We start from the raw sequence: 16,095 nt of genomic DNA, 5'->3' as shown, positions 1-16,095 counted from the left end.
GTCTGGGCCCTCCCGGCCCCTTCCCCGGAGCCGAGGGCTCGGGTGAAACCGCCAGGGGGAGCCCCGAGGACTCGGCTTTAAATTGCAACCCAGAGATGCTCTGACTTCATTCAGGTGGTTTCTAGCCCGAGGAGCCGGCACCGACGCCCGCCTTGCTCCTGGAGGATAAGAGAGGCAGGGACGAGCCTTTGCACTCACATCTCCGCCTGAGTGCTACCAAGGGGGAGGAAGAAGGCAAATCCTACCAGCTGCCCAGGTGCTGGGAGCGTGGACTGGTACCTAGGGACTGTGGCATCCTCTTCACAGCCCCTTCGAGATGGCCAGCGGAGGTCTGCAGCTGCTGGGCTTCATCCTGGCCTTTGTAGGCTGGATCGGCGTCATCGTCAGCACGGCTATGCCCCAGTGGAAGATGTCCTCCTACGCCGGGGACAACCTTGTGACAGCCCAGGCCATCTACGAGGGGCTGTGGATGTCTTGTGTCACCCAGAGCACGGGCCAGATGCAGTGCAAGATATACGACTCCCTGCTGAAACTGGAGAGTAAGTGCGTGCAGCGGGTTTGGGGGGGTCTCCCTGCTATCCCCACTCTGAAGTTTAATACTTTCATAGTCGTTAGGGGCTGGAAGGGACCTTCCAGATGGAGTCCGGCACCCTGATCCCGGAAGGGCAGCTCTAGGGCGCTGCTGTCCTGGTTCAGCTGGTGGGTCCGTGAGGTCGTCCCCTACCCAAGCTTGTGTCTCTCCGGATCTGGCTCTTCCCGGCACCCCGCGCACCCCTGCTCTCAAGCCTTGCTCGCCGGACTTCCAGGGCCCCAATCGGCTCCGGCTGCAGCCAGCAGGAAAGCTCTGGTTGTGGGCCAGCCTGAGCCGGTGCATCTCATGTAGCCGGTCCCAGGGGAGATATCTGGCCACGCTTAATGCCACCGAAGCCCTTGAACGGGGCTTGACAAGTAGGGATGCAGAAGCCAGACCGAGGTGTATGTGCTGATCCTACAAGTGCTTGCTACGGGTACGTTCCTCCCATCGAGGAGTCTGCTGGGGGTGTAGTGGGGTGAGACAAGGGAATCGGTCACTGGGGTTTCTTTTTTCTGCAAAGATTTTTATATATACTTTTTATATTTTATTACTTTTAGATATGCTGTATTATATATATTTTATATATACTTTTGCTTCGGCTGCCTGCCTGAGTCCTTGCTGTAATACCTACCTCTGCCCCCAAGAGAGGGGGCACCTCCCAGAAGAACAAAAGGAGTGTTTTCCCTTTAACAAATGTGCTAGGCTGTAAAGGGGGCAGGTTGGGCAGTCTTTACTGATTGCAAAGCAATAGGTGGGGTTTGCAAACCCCTGAGGTGGGGTTTGCTTTCCCAAGGAGGGTGCTTGGGAAGAGCCCCATGTTGTGCCATCTCCAGTGCTGGTTTCTGGTGGAACGAGAGCCAGGTTTTCTCCAGGTCATAGCCAGCTCCACCTGGCCAGGCTCTTCTTGATAGCAACCAGAGGACAGGAGCTTCCCCAAAATCCTGGTGGGTGGCACAGCCTGATCAGCGGAGACAGCCCCGTGGCAGCCACGTCCATCGCGGGTGTCTCCAAAGTGCGAATGCTGCTGGGTTTGCTCCGCCGCTCACATCCCTCCAGTCCTGACCAGTTGCATCTGCCTAGCACCAGATGCAAAAGCTGCCGGGGCAAAGGGTGCGTGTGCCCGTGCCGGCAGCAAGGGTGGGCATGTTCCAGCCGAGACGCTTGCTTCGTCCGCGAGGATGCAATCCCTCATGTCTGCAGCCTTGTCCTCAGTCGTCCCTCCCCCGGGACCCGAGCAGCAGGGCCTGATTCTGCAGGTGGGGACCAGCTCGAATTTCTCTTTCCTAGCTTCAGGCTTTTGGCTCTGGGACAATTCCCACCGGGCGGGCACTCGGGAGCCGTAGCCAGAAAAGCTGCACCTGCATGCGGCTGGCTGTGGCTGAGACAGCAGAGAAGGGCTTTTGCTCTCATAACCTCTTCCCAGCTCCCGGCAAGAAGCCAGCTCTGCTTCCCCAGCCATGCATCCAAATGCAAGCCTCTGTCATCCCGGAGGCATCCGTCCACACTGCCCCCACCCCGCCCGAGTCCAGCCCTGGTGACATACATTTCTGCACATCTGAGGATAGGCCAGGCCTTCACCTGGAAAGGCTGGAGAAATGCAGCAGCCTCACCCGCCGCCCACTTAGGAGCCCGTCGGTCCCTTTAATTATTTGCTGGGGAGTGGATGTGTTTATACACTTCAGCGACAAGGGTGGTGCCTACCCACGCCAGCCGGTTGGAGTGCAATGTCCTCGGCTCCTTACGGAGGAGACGGGAGCTGTGCAGTCCTCTGGGCACATACACGGACCACCAGAAACTGCTGGAGATGCAGCCCAGCTACAGCAGAGCAGATGCAAAACTCAGCCCAGGTGTCCTCCCATGCTTGTTGGCTCGGTTAGATGCTGCTCTCCCTGGCAATGATAGCAAAGCAGTGATTACTGGCAGTGCCAGGCTGTTGGTGCCATGCTCAGGGCAAGTCTTGGGTCTCGCATGGCACTGCAGACCACTCCTTTCCAAGCCCAGCCTGTTGCCCTTAGATGAACACCTTGCCGGGGTCGTTTGACCCCAGTACTCTTTCCTGCCATGGCAGGGGTCGGACTAGATGATCTGCTCAGGTCCCTTCCGACCCTACAAGCTATGAAACTGTGAAATCCTGGGGTCTTCTCCCCAACTAATCTGACCCTGCCGGCATTCACGGAGTGGCGTGACTGAACGTGCACGAGTAGGTGGGTGCAATGAGACACTGTGGTCAGCAGGTCACTCCCTCCTGAGGTCGGTGTTACGAATGACCTTATAGCAGTCATTCATAACCCTGGTGCGCTGGCATGTCAGGAGCCCTCTGCTACCAAAGAGCTGGCTGTGCCCCCCCGGGATGACAGGAAGGGAGCACGGCAAGCATCCCCAGGGCCTTTTCCCGGGTGTTGCCCTGGCAGGGAGCGTCTGCCGCACCCGCCTCGGCTGCAATGCTTGCAGCGTCCCTGAATCTCTCACGATCGCCAGGCACCTGAAGTGGGGTGAGACCCAGTGCCATCTGCAACCCCTCGCCGGGGCTTTCGGGGCATCACTAGCAGCATGTGGGGGTCACTGCTGTGCAGCGCCAGGCTCTCCCAGGAGCTGGGGGCGTGGGGAAAAACGCACCCCTCTCCAGCCAGCATTCACACCTAGCTGCCTTGCTGGCTCTGCTGTCTCCCCGGGCGAGGCTGGCTTGGCTGACGGCTCTAGGCACCGCGGGAGCTGTGCCAGGGCTCTGTCGCTACCCCGTGGAAATGTGCCCGTGCTGGCGGCAAGCCGGGGCCTGTCATTCAGGGCGCGGTTGAATTCAGTCAAACGGCAAGGCTGCGTTTCACCTGTCAACCCGCAACCCAGGGACGGCTGCAAGCAAACCTGTGACCCTTAAAAGCAGCCTCTGGGGACCCAGCTTTGCAGACAGGCGGGGGCCCTTAGAGGCTCGGAGAGGCAGGAGCTGTCGTAGACAACAGCCTGCCCCGTGAGGAGCCTGGCAGAGGAGAGCAGGGCACGGCTGCTGCTCTCCAGAGTGCGAGCTGTGCGTGCGAGGTGGGGGTGCATTCAGCCCTGTGCCTCTGTGGGCACCGAGAGGGTTGGTTTATGTTTGCACGGTGTTTGGATGGAGTAAAAAGGTAGCCAGGGTATCACCTGGGAGAGAGCCCTAGCCTTTTCACCATGCGGCCTTGATAAATAGCATGCACTTAATTTGCAAGTCTACGGGTGCAGAATAGCTTTGGGTTTGGGGGAAATGTTTCCAGCCCCGTCACTGGTTTGGCATTAGAAAGGGGGCTGCTATGGGACAGTACGTCTGCCTGTCATGGGTGTCGGGAGCCTCTCACAGCAATTGAAAGCTGCTGGGCTTCCCAGCCTTGGCATTGCAGGAATTAACCCAACCGCGGCCAGGTCTGTCTCCTCCTCGGGGAGTCGCCATGGGCAGAGCGTTGCTGACCGCTCGGTGTCCAGCCCAGGACAGGAATGCGGGTGGGGATGGCCAGCTGGCTCCAGGATCAGCTGGGGGTCCGGCAGCCTTCCCCTCTCCATCGCTGCCCCGCTCGCGGCCTGGCTCCGTGCAGCCAAACCCTGCAGCTCTGCAAGGAAGGGAGCTCAGGGCTGCCAGCCCAGGCGCAATGCAACGGGAGCCTGGAGAGCGCGGTTTCGGGAGGGAGCATAGGCAGCCTCCCCCCAGGAAAACTTGGAGTGGAGCAAATAGAGCAATTTGGGCTGCATTTCCCACAGCGCATGTGCAATCGGTGACACGTGGGTAGTTCCCACTTGCTGAAGGGACAAGGATGTCAGCATCACGGACCGGGGCTCCGTCGCTTGGAGGCGGGTGGGCCTTGTTCAGCCTTGTGGGAGGGGGAATCGCCCAGAGAAAGACATGCAGCCCTTCAGGGACTGGATCTGCTGGTGGGGAAGGGTTGCCAGCAGCACGGCCCGAGGGCAGGTACATGCACAGCCTAGAGGAGAGACCTGTCTTGCCCGAGGGAAGCGGGGGGTCAGCAAGAGGCCTGCAAAATATCCTTCACCTGTCATAGAAAATGAGGGTTGAAGGGACCGCAGGAGGTCACATCCAGTCCAAGCCCCTGCGCCAAGCAGGACCAGCCCCAACTACCTCATCCCAGCCAAGGCTTGGTCTACCCGGGTCTTAAACACCTCCAGGGATGGAGACTGCACCGCCTCTCCGGGGAGCCTGGTCCAGTGCTTCATCACCCTCTTACTGGGAAAGTGTTTTTCCTAATATTTAACCTAAACCTCCCTTGCTGCGACTTGTCCAAACACAGCTGCTCTCTCCCCTCTCTCGCTGGCAGCATAAACAAAACGCATCCCATGATGCGAGGATACAAAGCGATCCCAAACCCACACCGTGCAACAGGTTCTTGCGATGCCAGATACTCATAGCCGTGGAAAGCAATTATTTAGGTCTCAAATCAAGCACGGGCCGTGCTGTTCATTTACCCAAATCCTGCCTTGCAAAGCCGCGAGCTGACATTGTGGTCTGGGAGGTTGCTTTCTGCGATGCAGATGCGGGCAGAGCCGTGCCGCACCGGCGTGAGTTTGCACAGCCTTGCGAGATTCAAAGGGTTGCCACATGACTGAAGCATGCCTGAGCCTATCGGTATTGCTAGTTATTGCCCATAGTTAAGCATCCCCAGCAGCTCTGAACACGAAATCCTGCAAGTGCTTATGACCAGCTGGTGTTAGCAGGGCTGGTCCTAAACACAGTCCTAAAAACTCATACACCGGGGATCGTGGTGACCCCATGATGCGGATGCTGCATGGTGTCAACCCTGTTGCTGCTGCAAGGGCAGTCTTTGCAAGCACGGGTGCTTGAGGTGAGGCCTCCCACCCCTTAGATAAAAGCCGCCCGCTTTACCCAAGTTTTCTGACGCCGCCCTTGACCTCGCCGTAATGCTTGGTGTGAGCACGAGTTGCAGGGAGAAGCCCCGCTCCTATATGGAAGACAGCGTGTGCCCTAAGAAGACGAATGTCCTGGCCTAGCCCTGTCCCCCAGCTCTCACCTAGAGTTTCCTGCAGATTTGGATACTCCTACTCGGAGCTACTGTTTTGGTTGCGCCAAACAACCGGCTCCTTTGTCCTGGGCTGTTGGCACCACAGCGGCGATGCCCGGGGGCACGGTGCATGAGAAATGGATCCATCTCTGCAGACGTGGTCCGCGCCCTGCGGAGACCGTGGGGTGAACCGAGCAGCTGTAAGCGGGAGGACTGCGAGTCCCTCTCGGCTGCGTTCTCCCTTGCCGCATAACAGGATCTGTTCAAGAGGAGCAATCCTGCCCATTTTCCTCCGGGCCTGGCCCTGTTGCCCCCCTCTTTCCCTCCTGGCATCTGCCTTTGTCTTCTGCCGAGCCGTGGAGACGGCGTGGACTGCCGGGGGCGTGCAAGCCGTCATGTGTGGCCTCGGGAAGGGCTTGTGACCCCTCTCTTCCTCCCTCCGGGCCATTTGGACGGGGATCCTTGTTTACCAGAGCCGTGGGAAGGCTGCAGATATAAACTGCATGTGTTGAAAAGTCCCTTCCCAGTCTTCCAAGACCACTTCAGTTTTCTCTCTCAAGCACCTTCCCCACTGATTTGCTCCCCCGGTTCCTTGCAGAGGAGCTGGGCTTTGCAGTCTCCTCTCTATCCCTCATTTTTTTCTGTTTCCCAGGCAGTTTGCCTCTGTCCTGGGGTGTGCAACTTCCCTCCCGTGGGGGTTATCTCGTTAGCAATCAGAAGGAGCCCAGAGAAATCCACAGCAGGTCTGACATGCCATTGCACATCATCTCTTCTCCTTTTCTGCTTGGAGAAAGCAGAGCTTAGGCAGCTAGCATTTTGCGCTGGCTGAAATCTCCGTGCGGCCTTTGAATGGCCAAAGGCCGAAGGGGCAGTCTGAGCTGTGCTGTGCCCTCAACATGTGCTTGCGAAGTCATTCCACAGAATTTGTGAAATACGGGAGGGGGGAATGACCCACAGAAACTTCATTGCAAAAAGGGCTTCAGTTAGTCATAGTCTGTGGCTTCATTTTCGAGCCCAGGGAGGAGCCTTGTCTTTTCCCTTTTAAGGGAAGCCCTGGAGGCAGGATCCAGCCCGCTCCGCTCTGAATGCGAATTCATGGGTGTCTTTTCCTGGGAAGGGTGCGTCGTTTCCTGCACATCTAGATATTGGCCGATTTATTTTTTTTCCTGCTCCTACACCAAGAGTTATTTTGCACAGAAATGGGCCCAGATTTGTCTTCAAATCCTGGTGCCTTGCTGCCTTGGTGCAGGGACAGCAGGTCGCCTTGGCTGGCTTGCACCCACCTGGCCGCTCAAAGAGGGGAGGAAAGGTCCTAAACCGTACATGGGGGGGATTGATGCCGTGGTGAGCGCAGACCCCCAGGGTGGGACCCCCAGAGGTGCCCATCCAGCCGTCTGCCCTGGCACAGGATGCGCTAGGAGCAGAAAGTGAGCTCAACCAAAGTAGCCCCGTAGCTGGGCCAGCAAAAGGCTTCTTGGTGGGAAACTCCAGCAAATTTGAGCCCTCGCCCTGGGAGACATATAAAAAGTCAGGGTAGGGGTATCACCGATTCAGATCCCGTGTAAAGGGACACAGATCCGTGGTCATCGAGTAGGGTGTGCAAGCGTGTGACAGCCTCTGACAGCCTTTGTTTTAACACCTTGCTCTGCCTTTTTCTCCTCAAGCTGTCTGCCATCCGCAGTCTCTTGCCTGGATAAGTGGCCGTGCTCAGACCACCTCTTCTCCTCCTCTGCTGGCTTTCCACCCCTCACCTCATTCTTGTAGCTCTCTTCTAAATCCTTTCCAGCTTTTCAGCATCCTTTTTGGAGGGTGGACTCCAGAACAGGACGCTGTATCCAGTGATAGCCTCTCCGCAGGAGATACCACCTCCTTGCTCCTCTTTGATATTCTCCGACTTATCCATTCAAGGGATCATGATATCCACCTGCACTGCAGCATTGCCCTGGGAGCTGGTTTCATTTAGCTACCGAGGCCAGAGTCAAGATAGCATCCCCATTTTGAAAGTGTGGTGTTGCCTTCTTCATCCCTACACCCTTCCGCTGGCTGTGTGTTGCACAGAAGAGCCTGTCTTGCCAAGCAACGCAGCTCAGGCTGTATAACTAACTTCCCCCTCCAACAGTGTATTGCTTCACCAACATTGGAGTCATCTGCAAGTGTCCCCAGCAGTGATTTTATATTTTATAACCCCATTTCTAACTCTAGCAACGCAGAGGCCAGGGTGGTGACTGCAAAATGCAAACCTCAGTGATTAGATTAGATTAGCCAGACCCCCGTGGTAGCTGCTGGAATGTGTAAAGCCAGACGCCTTTGCATTTTTGCGAGACGCTAGCAAGGATTTTCTTTGCATTAGTACACAACATAAGACAACTGTGCAGCAGAGTGCTGTAAGTATAAAGGAACAGAAATAGATAAGAGCCCATCATTTCAGAAACCTCGGTTTTGCTTTGAAACTTGCTCATGATCTACTCCATTCTCTCCTGCAAGTAATCTCTTCATTGTGGTTCTAATTTTTACTTTGAGAAGCCCCAGCTACCAGCCATGGGCTCAAAGTCAGAATGGCAAGTCATTCGTACAAAAGGAAACCACGCAAACATCCTTCATATTCAGGTATTTTGGTACGAGAGGAGTCCTTATCCAGCAGGCATCTGAAATGCAAACCCATAAGATTTGTTCCTGTGCCCTTTGGCTTCATAGGTGCAGAACCTAGCATGAGTGTACGTGTGAATGTGCGTGTGTGTGTGTGTGTGTGCGCGCGCGCGCATGATTGTAAATGCATGTAAGAGCAGACTATAATCATGCATGGTGGAATACAATCGTTCACAAATAGTTCACCCAGTTGTGACTAACACTCAGGCATGAGATGTATGATTTGTCTTTAAGGTAGGCGTTGCCTAGTGTTTCAACAAGGGCAGCTTCTGGAGAGCAGCAGCATTGCATTAAAAGAGTATTTGAGACACTGTTGGAAGAAAAGGTCCTGAATTCCAGCAGTAATCCCCCTTCGCATGGCTGAGAAGATAATCACCATCCATAGCATTATACAATCATAGAAAACAAGGGCTGGAAGGACCTCAGGAGGTCACATCTAGTCCAACCCCTGCTCCAAGCAGGACCAGCCCCAACTGCATCATCCCAGCCAAGGCTCTGGGTCTTCAAAACCTTTAAGGATGGAGATCCTACCATCTCTCTGGGTAGCAAATCCCAGTGCTTCGCTACCATCCTCATGAGAAAGCTCTTACTAATATCCAACCTCAACTTCCCTTGCTGCAGCTTGAGCCCATTGCTCCTTGTTCTGTCGTCTGCCCCCACTGAGACCAGTCCAGCTCCATCCTCTTTGCAGCCCCCCGGCAGGGAGGGGACGGCTGCTATTCAGTCCCCCCTCGGTCTTCTCTTCTGCAGAGTAGATCAGCCCAGTTTCCCCAGCCTCTCCTCACCAGTCCTGCCCCCCAGGCCCACAACCATTTTCATTGCCCTCCACTGGACTCTCTCCAACATGTCCACATCCTTTCTGCAGTGGGGGCCCACAGCTGGACACAGGATCCAGATGTGGCCTCCCCAGTGCTGAATAGAGGGGAGAATCACAGCCCTGGATCTGCTGGCCACGCTCCTGCCGATGCAGCCCAGGATGCCATTAGCCTCTTGGCACGAGGGCGCACTGCCGGCTCCTGTCCAGCTTCTTGCCCCCTGTCCCCCCAGGTCCTTTTCTGCAGAGCTGCTGCCCAGCCCGTCCCCCCAGCCTGCCCCGGTGCAGGGGATCGCTCCCTCCTCAGTGCCGGACTTTGCACTTGTCCTTGTTGCAGCGTCTAAGGCCCTGGGTCAGCTTAGATGCTCCACGTCCCACCTTGCATTGAGTTTGAGTTGCAGCCTGTGCCTTGAGACCTTTCCAATGTGCTTACCCCTCTCATGGACAATACTATGTTCCTTCTTCTAGGCAGCCTGCAGGCTACCCGGGCTTTGATGGTGTCTGGGATCCTCCTGGGAATCATTGGCATAATCGTGGCAATGACCGGCATGAAATGCATGAAGTGCCTGGAAGATGACCAGGTGAAGAAGATGAGGATGGCTGTCTTGGGTGGTGTGATTCTCCTAATTGCGGGTGAGTCACTGCTCCAGGATGGAGTACATCTATGCGCGCCCCATTCTGCATAGCTTTTACTTTGCAATCAAGCATGTGCCGGCCTGCAGCAGTCAGGTTTTACCTGTCTGCAGTGCTGGGATATTGGGAAAGGGCTGCTGCTGCCTTTATTAACTCGTTGGAAGCTGCAGGCACGCAGCAGATCCCCAGGCCTGGCTTTTATTTGGTCAGCCGTCGCCAAAACTGCCATTGCCCACAGGGTTAAATTAGCCAGCTGGGCCAACCCTGTTCACTAGCTGCCTGGACATATCGGTGTGGGTGATGGGACTTTGATTCCCAGGGCGTTCTTCCTTGGGTTGGAAAGTCCCAAGAAACCTTAGACGCCAGGGGAAGAAATTGCAGCTGCCCCTTGCACAAGGGTGCTTTTCCTTCCCTCATTCCAGAGTTTGGCCCATTGAGGGCCCTTGGGGCTGGATGCCTGATACTTCTCCAGGGCTCCTGCTCTCTTCCCACCCAACATAGGGCTGTGGCTGAGTGCCACAATTTGATCCAGGGCTGCAGGTCCTCAGTCCACGAGGGAACACATTACTGCTTCTGAGCTTTCCCCATCGGCTCCCCGTCCATCTCACTGCCTGAGCCTTCCCTTGCAGGTTTTGCTGTCCTTGTGGCCACATCCTGGTACGGGAACAAAGTGGCTCGGGATTTCTACAACCCTTTCACCCCCGTCAACACGAGGTAATGCACCTTCTTGCATCGCAGTTCAGTATGTCACGGCAAATGAGGCTCCCAGCCATCTCAGGAAAGGCTCTTGGAGCCCAGAAGCAATCTCCTATGAGAAGCAATAGCACGGGGCAGGGCTCCCAAGTGAGCAGTCTTTGGGGAAATGCATTGAGAGGCTTGGATGTAGGGCTGGCCCTGCTGCAAAGGTGATAAAAAGGATAAACCTCTGCCCAAAAAACATTGCTTCTGGAGGCAGGATGTGATGTGCCTTCCCACAGCCGTGACCCCCTGGTTTCCAGAAGCTCTGCGAGAGCAGAACGGCGCTAAGCCCTTGCTGCAAACTACGGCAGCTTGTTCAGATGTGGCTTTGCAACAAGCCAGCAGCAGCAGACTCATAGCTGGAGCGGATTTTTTTCTGCTTGTGGGTCTGAATCTTTTTAAGCTCCCTCTTGACTCATGCCATGTTATACCCCTGCCAATATGCCAGCTAGAGCCGCCAGCAAGGGGGAGTTCCTCGATGTTAACCATAGGCTGCTGCATTTGTGTCCTGCAAGCATCTTTGTCATGCGCTGGGGAAAGTTCACCCAAGAGGGGTCTCGAGCTGGGAGTATGGTAGATGCAAAAAGAACAGGATTTTTTTTCCTTTTTTTGGTTATTTATGGTGGGGTTTTTTAACCATTATTCCCAACTGAGATGGGAACGGACCCCTCAAGCCACAAACAGGACCCCAGCCTCACGCGTCTGCGTGCACACGATCAGTACAAAGTGCTATTTGCTGTAGTCTTAGGAGAACAAATTAGGTGCAGGATGATGATGGCATCTCATGGCAGTGGGTGCTGGAGACGTGGGAATGAGGGGAGTCGCTTCTCCAGCCTCCGTGGCTGCAGGGAAAGCGAGGCCTGAGGAGGGGTGCAGAGGGCAATGGGAAAAAAAATGAACTGAGCAGTGCTTTGTGTCTGGGGGTTTCTCCACTGCTTTATCCACCGTGATTTGTCGTTTCTCCCAGATTTGAGTTTGGCCAGGCTCTCTTCATCGGCTGGGCGGCCGCGGCGCTGACCATCCTGGGCGGCGCTTTCCTCTGCTGTTCCTGTCCCCGAAGAGAAACCTCCTATCCCCCCTCCCGGCCCTACCCCAAGAGCACCACGACTGGCAAGGACTACGTATAACGGAGCGGGGAGCCGAAGCCGCCGGCATCACCAGCGGAGGCCGTTGTGGAAAGGACGCTGAGACGCTGCTGTCCTGGTCAAAGCAGAGTTCCAGCCGTCTGCGTCCCGCCTTGCTTTTAGCCCAAACGTGCATGCTATAATCCTCCCCATTACTGGACATCGATCCTCCTCCTTCTCCCACCCCACAGAGGGAGCCTAGCCATGCTCGTTGGACCTGGGCCACCTCCAGCCTCTTTCATACCAGCTCTGCAGCACGTTGGGAGTCCAAGGGGGGGGATCCTTTCTCCAGACGACTCTTGGTGCTTTTTTAAATCCAGAAACATATGGTAACAGTTCAGCTGGAGCCCGCTATGGGGGATGTGTACATAAATCTATATCCTTTTCTATGCAGCAGTAGTACCAAGAGAAAGATCCCAACCTAAAGATCCCAACCAGGCAGGTCGACCCTGTTGTGAGAAGGTCCTTGCACTTTCTCTGTCGTTTCCTATTTATCTCTCTGTTTGCTGCAGATATCAGTCCACAAAAAGATGGTAGACTCACCCCCACGGAGATGAGCCTACCCTCCAAGTCTTTTGCAGGTGGTACAAGGCAGGTAGGTGCTATTTGGAGCTGGCGGAGGGTGACTCTCGGGTCTAATTTGCCTTGGTGATTCATTAGAAAGTGTTCCCTTTGGAGAATGTTCCACGGTATTGTGCTTCTCACTGCCAGAAAGGGTTTCCTTATCTTGCTCACCCCACATCTAACTGTGCTCAGGTTCACCCCTTTTTCCTCCATGCAAAACACACATACTCATCACCTCTACCAGTCCAGCCCTTTCCATCATTTTCCTCTTCAAAAATCCCTCCAGGTCTATCAGCATCTTTCTGGTACTGAGGTGCGCTGTATTTCAGATGCAGCAGTGCAGAGAAAGCCCCAGAGAGCCTTGCACGGATGTCTTATAACCCTGCCTAAGACTTGATTCCTCTACCTTTGCAACAACTCCCTTGGTTTGTATTTCACCACCTCCCAGTACAAAAAATAATAAAAATCTATGTAAGCAGCTGTGCCCCATCACCCGAGAGGCTCGTTTCAGCCTTGCTGCTTTCTAAGTACTCATCTTTTTATTGCTTTCCATTGAATGCCTCCTACATGTTCCCAGATGTATTAACATGCCATTTCCTAGGTTGGTTAATGTTTTTAAAAAGTCCTATTCAAATTTCTAACTGCTCTGGATTGTTTCCCACTAGTTCTCTCTCCTCACTGAAGCTTGCAGCTGGTTTTTTCACCTTAAAAAATGAACGTGGAGTTTACCTCTTCTTCCAAATAAATACATTAACCCAAACTGAGCCCAGTGCCAGCCCATAAAACCTTCCCCTGGATGCTGCCTCTCAATACCCACCAAGCTCAGTACACTGCTATTTCATCCCGGATGGCCTTTCCCCTCTAGACAGTTTCAGCCCATTTCTTCAAGCAACTGATCCAAAGTTTTTATCCAAGCTCATCAAAAAGAGCTTGGAAATCCCAGTGTTCAAATAATTATGGCAAGCAGCCGTCACTAAGACATGCAGCTTGTAATGAAGGGCTTTGTGCCTTCCTCCAAAGCATTTGGTTCAGGTGGCACTTATGACACAGGAGACTGACCTAGGCAGGCGGGGTCAGTTGTTGGGTAATAGCTAACAGGATAGTGGCAGCTCAAACACAAAGTGTGTGTCTACATGTGCATTAATGCACTTTAGTTAATGCGCATTAAATCTAGTACCTCCATTGTGAGGTACTAGGGAAATGTGCACTCACCTGTCTTAATGCACATTAACTAAAGAGAACAGTTTTTCAGTGATGTTTAATGTGCACTGGCCTATTTTAATGTGCATTAGCTGAAGGACCCTTTTTTTTTTTAGGGATGCTTTAATACGCATTAAAATAAGCTAATGCTCAGTAAAATGCATGTGTAGACGCACCCAAACTCTCCATTTGGAAGGAAAGAAGCCAGCCTCTTCTATCCTGGTTCCCTAAATATTGCATATGTGGAGAGGCACTTGCATCGCCTGACCCCTTTGTATAAAAAAGGGCAGCCCCGGCATTGAAACGTGCCATACAGCAGCATGGGTGGCCCATCTGATCCTTATGACCTAGCCTTGCTCTGACAGCCGCCTCTGTGGCATGGACCTCAGAGCCATTCATGTGTCTGCTTCAGATTGAAATCCCTCCCTGTACCTATTTCACATGTACAACTTCTGTTGACTTCTTGCTGGGACAGCTGTCTGTGCCCGGTGGCCGTCAGATGAGCCCCCAGCTGGGAAAGCTTGAGGCCCCAGCTGCATCCATGAGTGGCAGAGGTTGGATCTTTTGTATTTAGTTCTTACCCTGAGCAGGGAGCAGACTTTTCTATGGGGAACTTGTATAAATGTGAAACTTTTTCAATAAATGGATTTTTTTTTTTAAGAAAACAGAAGAGCATCCATTGCTTATTTCCCTGATAGCGCGGTCACCTTGGCAGAGGTGATGGGAGCATGTGTATGTGTGTGTGATGTCAGGAATTTGAAATTCAGGCGGCTGGATACGCTTTGGTTGATTGTGGACCCAAACACACCAGGCCTTTACATCAGTGTAATGTGCATTAGTTTTGCACACCTGTTTAAATTGCACTGGGTGCAATTTCCCCAAAGGTGTGGAGACCCTCAAAGGTACTGAGGTACCTAATTCCTAGGCACTTCTCCCTTTAAGGAGCTGGGCTGTGGTCCAGCCAAGCTCCCGGGAGCCCAGCTATCACCCCGTCCCATCGGACCCCCACCAGACAGCAGCCAAGTTATTTCTACCTGCTGCAAGTCAGTGTGGGGGCTCCTCACCTCCCCGCTAGCTCCACTGATGCTTCCCTTGTCATAACAGACTAAGGCATCTAGACCCTGGAGTTACCTGTTCCTTGTCCCATTCCTGCACTGGACTTTTTCTTTGACCCCCCCAACCAATTTGCTGCAATGAGAGGAAATCTGTGCCAAGCTTTTTTCCTCTGTGAAGAGCTGAAAAGCTGCCCCCATGCTCTTTTCCCACTCCATGTCCACTGCCTTTGGTGCAGCAAACAAAGGGAAAGGAGCTAATTAGGGGTGGATAAAGCTGCCTCAGCAAAGTAGGCAGGCATGCTGCAGCCTGGAGCAGCCTGGCACGAGTCAGGGTCTGCTGCTATCCCTATTTCCCCCTGTCAATTAGTCACAGATTTCCACTGAGATTGATTTTTTCCCATGCCAACTGCCCCTTCAAGGCCAATCCAAGCTTCACTGAAGTTTCCTTTGCAGATGAGAGGGGGGGAAAATAGCAATCTGTCCCCTGCAAAGTGGGCTGGACTGCCCAATGCTCGCACAACGGGGCAGGAGTCGTGGGCCTCTGCTGAGATGTCTGATTCAGTTTCAGGGAGTGGGAGCAGAGGCCTGGGCTGCTTTGCTTTTGTCGTGGCCCAGCAGCACTGCCCAGCCAGCTGTTGTCGGGGTACCCTGGGCTCATCGGCGCGGTGTTTGCAGCTCTGGCTGATACCCAGGGGGCAGGGGTATAAGCTCATCCAGCACAGCGCCGCTGATGTCAGCAGGAGCATCTCCTGCCTACGGCATAAGGTGGTCTTTTTGGTCCAGGAGGTACTGAAAGCCATGAGGATAACGGATGCCTCCGGGAGACGGTCTGTGACCAGTATGCTGGTATCAGTGAGATGAGCAGGACTAGAAGGGGATGCCTAGGCAGAGAGATGGGCTGGGGCAGGTCTCAGGGGCCTGAGAAGTGGAGGGAGAAGCTGGGCGTGCAACCCAGAGCTGGGCATGTGAGCTCCAGAGAGAAGCAGGACTTCAGGCCCCTTTTGGACTCAGTGTTTATTGGGTTTGCATCCAGCTGCACCTTCAGCAGAGCTGGGGCTGCCATGGGGTGGTCCTTTGCCTTATCAGATGTCTATTGGCAGCTGGTGTGACTGGAAGTCCCTAGTGCTCCGGGATGTGTCCAGAGACACCCAGGAAAGGCAGCTCGGCCCCCTCCCTTAGCACTGCCCAGACACCAGGGCCAACAGCTGGTTCCTGGGGAGCAAAAGACTACGCCTGCTCCTGCTTCCCTCCCACCTTGCTCCGGGGAAGAGCAGGGTGGAGAACACGCGTTTGGCACATGCACGGTCTGCAAGCAGAGCTAGGTCAAACCCAAGCGAAGGGTTGTTTCCTGTGTGCTCACTTCCCTGTAAGTCAGCCCATGCTGTGCTAGAAAATCATAGAGGACTGGAAGGGACTTCAGGGTCATCCAGTCCCACCCCCTGCTCCAAGCTGGACCAGCCCCAACTACATCATCCCAGGCAAGGCTTTGTCTAGATGGGTCTTTAACACCTCCAAGGATGGAGACTGCACCACCTCTCTGGGGAGACTGTTGCAGTGTTTTACTACCCTCCTAGTAAGAAAGTTTTTCCTAATATCCAACCTCAGCTTCCCTTGCTGCAGCTTGAGCCCATTGCTCCTTGTCCTGTCACCTGCCCCCACTGAGACCAGTCCAGCTCCAGCCTCTTTGCAGCCCCCCTGCAGGGAGGTGACGGCTGCTATTCAATCCCCCTCGGTCTTCTCTTCTCCAGACTCA

At 54.3% G+C, this 16,095-nt stretch overlaps 1 protein-coding gene across 1 annotated transcript; it reads left to right on the top strand.

Annotated features, from left to right (window-relative positions):
- Positions 1–88: 88 nt before the first annotated feature.
- On the top strand, positions 89–13,231 carry CLDN1 (claudin 1). The gene is made up of 4 exons (XM_019532911.1): positions 89–539; positions 9,497–9,661; positions 10,291–10,375; positions 11,367–13,231. Exons 1-4 carry the CDS (start codon positions 317–319, stop codon positions 11,524–11,526), a joined length of 633 nt encoding a protein of 210 aa, XP_019388456.1. The 5' UTR covers positions 89–316; the 3' UTR covers positions 11,527–13,231.
- Positions 13,232–16,095: the final 2,864 nt, after the last annotated feature.

This window comes from Crocodylus porosus, unplaced genomic scaffold (assembly GCF_001723895.1).
Source record: "Crocodylus porosus isolate Cpor-Errol unplaced genomic scaffold, CroPor_comp1, whole genome shotgun sequence".
Taxonomy (NCBI): Eukaryota; Metazoa; Chordata; order Crocodylia; family Crocodylidae; genus Crocodylus; species Crocodylus porosus.
Note: the sequence above shows the minus strand (reverse complement) of the source record. Positions and strands in the feature narration are given on the sequence as shown.